This window comes from Pseudomassariella vexata, assembly GCF_002105095.1.
Source record: "Pseudomassariella vexata strain CBS 129021 chromosome Unknown BCR38scaffold_16, whole genome shotgun sequence".
NCBI classification, from domain to species: Eukaryota; Fungi; Ascomycota; class Sordariomycetes; order Amphisphaeriales; family Pseudomassariaceae; genus Pseudomassariella; species Pseudomassariella vexata.
This window is the reverse complement of record NW_024467971.1, coordinates 807,169-814,574: the sequence shown is the minus strand read 5'-3', so window position 1 is coordinate 814,574 and position 7,406 is coordinate 807,169. Positions and strand designations below refer to the sequence as shown.

The 7,406-nt window shown below is 51.8% G+C and overlaps 2 protein-coding genes across 2 annotated transcripts; both read right to left on the bottom strand.

The window, feature by feature from the left end:
- Positions 1-399: 399 nt before the first annotated feature.
- Positions 400-2,160, bottom strand: BCR38DRAFT_353059 (cytochrome P450; the record flags this gene model as incomplete). The annotated part of the gene is made up of 5 exons (XM_040856750.1): positions 400-528; positions 591-911; positions 972-1,205; positions 1,268-1,331; positions 1,382-2,160. The coding sequence occupies 5 exons, from the start codon at positions 2,158-2,160 to the stop codon at positions 400-402; spliced, it is 1,527 nt and encodes a 508-aa protein (XP_040711504.1).
- Positions 2,161-3,276: 1,116 nt separating this feature from the next.
- Positions 3,277-6,265, bottom strand: BCR38DRAFT_527591 (uncharacterized protein). Its single transcript, XM_040865400.1, has 3 exons — positions 5,918-6,265; positions 5,596-5,770; positions 3,277-5,517 (listed from the first exon to the last, which is right to left on the bottom strand). The coding sequence occupies exons 1-3, from the start codon at positions 6,102-6,104 to the stop codon at positions 3,510-3,512; spliced, it is 2,370 nt and encodes a 789-aa protein (XP_040711503.1). The 5' UTR covers positions 6,105-6,265; the 3' UTR covers positions 3,277-3,509.
- Positions 6,266-7,406: the final 1,141 nt, after the last annotated feature.

The window sequence follows — 7,406 nt, the reverse complement described above, 5'->3', positions numbered from 1 at the left end:
TCATATACGAGAAACCGAGCTGGCCTGTTCAAATGTTCGCCAATAGTGAAAGCCCCGGTAAGAACCTGATCCAAGTCCAGGGCTGCCTTTTGCTTCTACTACTTGAATCTCACGTCAAATCAACCAAGCGCTGGCTTTTACGCGTGAGGCTCTATGTGGGCACCCCCTCCAGCTTTCCCTCACTTCGAGACGACGATGGCAAGGTTGAGGGACGGTTTCTTACTGCCATCTGGGAAAAGCTGCAAGTGCTGCACAAGCGCGCAACTTTGATTATTAAAAGATGAGGTTTGATTCCATTTGATTAAAGGAGTCATGATCTGTGCAGCTTGGTCTCACTCTGCCGTCTGTTTACCACTCGTCGGTTCTGCGCACAAGTACCACCACCAGTCATTGGCACCCTCAAGTTTTTGTATCAGGGAACCTCTCAGTCACCTTGACCCACATGTTATCCTGGAAGAACATGTTATTATTCCAGGAATTCATGGGGTGCATGGGATCAATGAGCTGGAAGTTGAAACGCCTCAAGAGCTTTATAATGATACTTCAGCCACTGTCTTGTCAAACCGAAGGGGACTGAGTCAACAACATACCTCGATGTACACCTTGTTCAGTTCCATAAACGCAACTGACTTTCCGCTACAACCCCAGCGCCCATAGCCGAAGACCAGCTCGACGTGCTGCTTTAGTTCATTTAGTGTCTCGGTGTTGACATGCAGCCACCGCTCAGGTCTGAACAGGTCTGCATCGTCGCCGAAGACGGATTTGGATCGTTGCACACTTAAAGTACTGTGCCCGATTCTCGTGCCACCCGGAACGAAGTGCCCCAGGATGGTATCGCCTCGTGGAGGCACTTTTTTTGATACGAGGCCGGAAAAGGGTATGTTTATGCGCAAGCCTTCGTAGATGACGGCCTATGTCGCCCCTTTTTAGTGGTCTAGTTTGTTGGTTCATGACAGATGAAGGGATGTTACCTGTAAATAGGGCAGCTGCCTCCCTTCATCCGCTTTCGCGGGGTTCGATACGGCTCCCTTGGCGATTGCATCGTCGATCTCCTGCTGCAGCGTGTAGTAGGCGTGAGGTGCCGTCATCAGGTTCAGCATTGTGCCTCGCATGGCCGTGGCTGTCGTATCGGATCCGGCGATGATCTGAAAGAGCGCCTCGGCTTGGCAGTCGCGGCGTGATACCCCGTGTCTGATGAACGAGCCCTACACCAACCAAGTCAGTAGGTCATCCAGACGCAGGGGCGTCTCGGGCGCAAGCAACCTACGAGCATGTCCTGGTGATCTTTGGCTCCAGGCTCGAACCGTGGGCGAATAATCTCCTCTGCTACACTGTACTGGCTTTAAATGACAAATTCGAGAACAGAGATGGACTAACTCACGCCAGCATCTTGCCGTAGCCGGCCTTGTCAGTCGGCTTAGGTCCCACATATTTCAGCAGCAGAGGGAACGTCAAGATCTTCCTCAGCCACGGCACCTCAGTGCACAGCACCAGCCCCAGTATGTATTTGGCTACCTCCTTGATATAATCATTCACATCTGAGTCGGTGGACAGGTACCCAAACGCTCTCCCAAACGCAATTTTGGTCAGTGCATCGAGCGTGAAGTACTGCGTCGTAGTGGCGAGATCCATGGGCCGCAGCTTCTCGTCGGTCGACACGTATTTCCTTCTGATCAGCGCGACCCACCCGTTCAGTTGCTCGTCGATACCGTCCTCCAGCCCGGGATTCTCCTTGCCGCCATACCCAAACGAGAGTTTGGCCTTCAGCCGGTCGTGCTCGTCAGTGTCCCCGATTGAGAAGAGTGTGTCGCGGTACGGGTCCATACGCGCTGCATCGTACCACTCACTGCGGCTGTAGGTGGAGCGTGCGGCGCCCATGCGGCGGAGGACTTCTGGGTCATCGGTTAGCAGTTGGTTGGGACCAATGCGGGCGAGATGGCCGTAGCGCTCGTTGACCGAGCGGTAATGAGCGGATTGGCGGTATGTGGTGATGTGCCAGATGAGATAGAAGTACGTTAGGGAGGCAAACGGCGGGCCCGGAATATGCGAGAGGCGCAGGTAGGATTTGGTGTATGAATATATGATGTAGATGAGGGTGGAAATGGCCAGCGCTGCTGGGAGGTAGGGGTGCGAGAGGATTTCGAGGATTGGGATCGCCATTGTGTCTATCTACTTCGTGATGAGGCTCGTGGAAGATTCTCCGTTGACTTGGCAGAAAAGATTTATCATTATATATGGCTTCATCATATAATTTCGTACAATGCTGCTCACGGGATCGCAAGTGGACGTGATGTCAATCTAGGGCGCGCTTCGCTTTTTCATGTTACTTTGCAGTAGCATGCAGCGGCATTGCTTAACCAAACGACTTTTCATTGGGCCACGAACTACAAGTATAGACCCATGCTCTTGAGCTAGCCATTTACTCTTCCGTGCCAGTATCCTTATATAAGACCATCAACTTTGCCGGCTCTTATTGGCTGGTCTACATATATACTGATACTGGCCTATACAAGGGGATGTAGAACGCATGGCGTCAGCACACAGCGGCATGCGTATTATTTCTGCCTATCCTTGACTCTGTTCCTACGGAGGAAAATTTAGCGTGGTATTCTTTATTTATTTAGGACGTCTTCCTTGATATGCGTCGGCAATACAGGCAAGAGGGTTGCATTGGAGATAATGACGGGACTACTACGTAAGAGCGGAAGGCTGCAGCTATGGAAGGGCTATCTATGGGCAATCAGCCCAAGCGCTGCACCCAGCACACAGACGTTGTGACTGGGAGGGACACGAAAAAATATGTCACTAGGTCAGATACGGGTGCAGGCTTTTGATCTGCTCTGCTGTTACCAATTTCCGACATATGCGTTCTGCTTCCCCGCATCGCTTTTCGAACATCCGCATATTTGGATGGAACCATCGTGATCTCGTAAGTACCATATTTCGCTATGCAAAGACTAAAGGTATTTCCATCATCTTCACTACCGCTCGTACCTAACTAGCACAAATGTCATGCCCCCGGACACAGCTGATGGTATATCTTCTCAAGATCAAAAAATAGTCCTTGCTTTTACTGACGTTTTGTTGAAGACGTCAGTGAGGTCTCAGGGCAGGCACACCGTCAATTTCACTCCCACCTGTCTTCTCTGGTTCACCTTCACGCATAGCGAACAGGTCAAGATGTCCAGGAACAACTGACGACACATGATTGCACATCTTTCAACATATAATGGCAAAGATGTACCGGGGGCAGTGTTTTTATTGAAACCTGGGTATCAAGTAGCTTGATTTCGATGCTACACGGTGTAACATAGGCCACTATCTCGTGAAAATCACGATGATACATGAATCGACATTACATTATATTACAGTCCTGTGCATTTGATCTGATTGCCCTGCTCATCAAATCCCAGGAAGGCCCGCCGATGATGATGCCCATGCCGCCTGAACACCATTTCCAGTGGTTTCCTCGTCATCGTACTCACTATTCTTGAAATCCCGACCCGTAATCAATCTACATTACCCAAAAACGTCATGTCTCTGGAGAGCGACCGCCCAACACCATTAACAAATGGATTACCCAGTCCATATTCGGTCGCTTCTGAAAATGCAGATACCGATAGACCAGCTGAGATTGGACCGTTCTCCGCCGCCATGCTATATTCTGAATTCTGCGTGTTGATTAATCCCAACCCAATGTCGTTATTCATATATGTCGTTGCCCCTGTTCCAGGCCGTGAGACCATGTCGAAACCAATCCTGGCCCCGACCATTCCGATATCACCGTTGCCCATAACCCGATCCGTATTCAAATTCAAATCCGACTCCAGGTCCAAATCTAAAGCCAATGCTCTTGTGGCTTCGGGTTCATGTTTTACAGTCCCCTCTACACTCGCTCCAGGGCCCACTCTACCACTATCACTCCACCCCGTATGTATCCCCACCCCCGTCAGACTCGACAGCCCCGGGCTCAGCGTCGTCCTCGTCCCACCCGGTGTCTCTCCGGCAAACATCAGCAGCTTTTCAGCAAACATGGCCCTACTATTCGGGCTAGCACTCAACGTCTTCACGAAGAATTCCACGGGGTCGACCGTCGCTGCACTCCTCCCTACTCCCCCTCCACCCAAAAACGCCAGCTCTCCACCCACGAAATCCATCCCCCTGACAGGATTCTCCCCAGCCCCGTCAAACGGACGTAATGGACTACTGCTTCCCGCATCGTACGCGCCCATGACGTTGACGCACCAGGTTCCGATCTCAAAGATCTTCTCGAAGATGCCCATGCCGTGGACTTCGACGGCGCGGGAGGGAAGTGAGTGCAGGACCGAGGCGGTGTCGCGGGCGATGGTTAAGGGGAACGAAAACGTGAAGGATTCATGCGGGGCGGCGGTGGAGAGGAGGCCCTGCCGGAACGAGGACTGCCAGACGATGAGACGGAGCCATTGTTGGGTTACGAGGAGATCGGCTTTTTGGATCGTCGTTGGGTCAGGGTCTTCTTCGTTATCGGGCTGGACAGCTGTGTTTGACGCTGTGGCAGGGGCTGGGATTGAGGTTACGGTTCTCGTTGAATATGGAGCCGAGGATAGGGGCAGTACATCTGATGGAAGCGGCGGACTTGGACTTTTGCGTTTCGGACGAAGAAAATCCAGGGGCTGGGCGAGGATCTGCTGAAGGTTCAGGTACGTCGTTGCGCTAACTTGGGGATCATTCCCGTCGTTCCATGCGTTTACGAAACTCTCGTCCAGCGGCGCATAACTGCTCACGAGCTTCAGAAACCCGGAATGGATTTCAGGTGCTTCGTAATCATGCTTCGTGGTCGGCAAACTCGGCGTCCTGCGCAGAGTCAGGGGCTTATTCCTGAGGATCGCAAAACTCCTTTCCGTCACGAATAGGATCCAGAACACCCGCTGACGACAAAGCTGTTCCTCAACCGGTAGACCGACATATGATGTATTGTCATGCAGACGTATGTCGATAGCCTGAGTAAGCGCCTCTCGTAGATAGTACCAGGACTTGCGGCTCTGGTTGATCTCGAAGAAGCTCGTGCTTAGCCAGAAAGAGGATATTACCGCATTGAGAGACATGTCTTCGGGGAAGTCGTATGACTGCCGCGCGGATATGCACTCGTCGAGGAAGAACCGGCCGACCAATTCCCAAGACGGTGGACCTGGGGTTGACAACGACCTACCCGACATATGGAGCGCGGTCAGGGCACTCAGCGCATAAATGAGATTCTTTTCCGATGGCGTCATGGGGCGGGCGATGATGGTTCGAATCGTGGGCATGTAGAGCAGAGGCATGATGGGATAGATGTGTTCGTAGTATAAGTCGACACATTGTGGGACGAGGTAGAGATAGTTTCGGCTCTTAGGTCGGAATGTATCGCAGGTAAAGGGCCCCTTGGACTCGGTTTCATTGCGCGAGTCCGAGGTCACTGTCGTCCATGGATTCCACGGCTGTGTGGGCGGTGATGGGGCCGTAGACGTTAGATCTGAGGGATAAGGATCTGCCTCGACACTACGCGTCTTTGTGAGGATGGGTTCCCTGATATAGCAGTAGGACTGCGTAGGAGAAGACAGAGTTGAGGAAGCTTACTCTGAGCCACTTGCACTGTCGGGTTCCCGTACACCCTTTTCCCGAGCTCGTAGCTCGTTGATCACTCGACCGTGCCCACGTTTCGGCCCTCGCTTCTTGGGGACATGCTCGCGTTTGCATGTAAGCGCGGCGTTGTTACACTGTTGGCACGGAAACTGGCCATCGCAGCGTATGCCTGGGCAAGCATATATCAGTTGGCATTTACTTGTACTACGTGGGAGTCAAGTCTGGTCGGTAAGACAGAGACAGAAGATGGCAAGCAAGTATGATCTTGGCTGTCAAGTGAAGATAGGGAGATAGGAGGGTGACACAGAACACTCACGTCTTCGACGACAGTGGTCGCACACAGTCCGCTTCCCCGGGCTCGGATTCTGGATCTGCTCATTTGGGCCACCTCCCCCCAGGCTGCCGCCAGAATTCTCCCTCTTGATCTTGGCCCGAGCAACGGCAGCGGCAGGTAAGGGAGTGGAGCGGACCGGCGACTTGGGACTTGTGTCGTCACACGGCATGTTGTGAGTGCCCCGGAGCTACTTTTATAGATGGCAAGCCAGCTGCAAGCCTTCAACGGCGCCGAGAGAATAAAGAGTTTAGAGAGCGATAATTTCAGCGACAAATAACTCCTGGCTAGTTTTCATCTAAGTTACATCTTACACATGACGGGAAGTCCTAGAGAGCCCAGAAGTGCGGGGAAGTTTAAGCGGAAGCCTCGAGCTAGTGGCAAGATGCGGGAGGAACGCCGTTGGCGTCATGTTCGAGAATTGAGGGAATGCAGAGAATGCAGAGAGGCCAATCAGAGGGCAGGGGCTCCTGGTAGTAAAACACTCCAGCTCCATCACGCGGTATTGTGCATTACTAAGGTTCTTATAAAATGGTCTTGCGGCATTTTGTATGTTGTATGACTGCACTCCTCGCGAAATACTTCCTGTTATTTTCAAGTTGTCGGACAACGATAACTGAAGTACATATTTTACATGTGTGAGCTCTACTAATTGGGTAGTTATCTTGAGTGTGGCAAGTTGGCGTATATCTCATAGTCAGGAATTCAAACTACTAGCAGTCATCCTGAGGGATCATAATGACAGTTCGGTCCCACATACAGGAAAGAGATAGAGACAGAAAAGGAGCCACCAATACAATGGAAGGAGGGGGAAGTCATGAGCCCACTAGAAGAAGCCGAACAAGCAACCTTAGAACTGTTTCTAACTCAACCTGACCTCTCCCTTACACGCTGAGTATAAGTGACCTCGGATTTAAATCTCTCGAAGAAATTCACTTGAACGCTCCGAACGGAACGTCCCCATCAAAGCACCCACAACAATCCACTTCAACAAATTGCTCCTACCTTTCCACCAAATCATCCACGCTCCACTGACTTGTCACCATCCTTCCACCCAAAAGCTTTGCTCTCAGCCCGCCCAGTAAAACCGCGAACACAACTACCAGTTTCGGCGTCTGAAATGTAAAGAGTCGGAACTGGTCCATCATTATATCCCTCTCCAGCAAATGTGGATGCAAAGCCACGGCAGTGATGGTCGAACGTCTAGCTGTAATGTACTAGACCTGCCCAAGCGCCACTAGCTTCAAGGTGTCGTATGCGGACATGTGGGGAAATACCTGCCAGGCTGCCCTCCCCCCACACACACACCCAAGTTTTGCCACCAGTTGGATGGGTCCTGGTCTCCGAGGAGGGTGCCCTCCAAACCTTGGATCAACTACACCAGCATCCACCTGGCGAATACCAGAAACCCTCAAGTTTCTGGATTGCGCTGTGGGGACAATATCCATTTAGAGAATGGTAGTTCAACTCGTAG

Coding starts and splice junctions, on each gene's coding strand:
- BCR38DRAFT_527591 (XM_040865400.1), bottom strand. CDS start 6,104: ATGCCGTGTGACGACACAAGTCCCAAGTCGCCGGTCCGCTCCACTCCC. Junction 5,771..5,917: donor CGACCACTGTCGTCGAAGAC/GTGAGTGTTCTG, acceptor ATGCTTGCCCAG/GCATACGCTGCGATGGCCAG. Junction 5,518..5,595: donor GACAGTGCAAGTGGCTCAGA/GTAAGCTTCCTC, acceptor AAAGACGCGTAG/TGTCGAGGCAGATCCTTATC.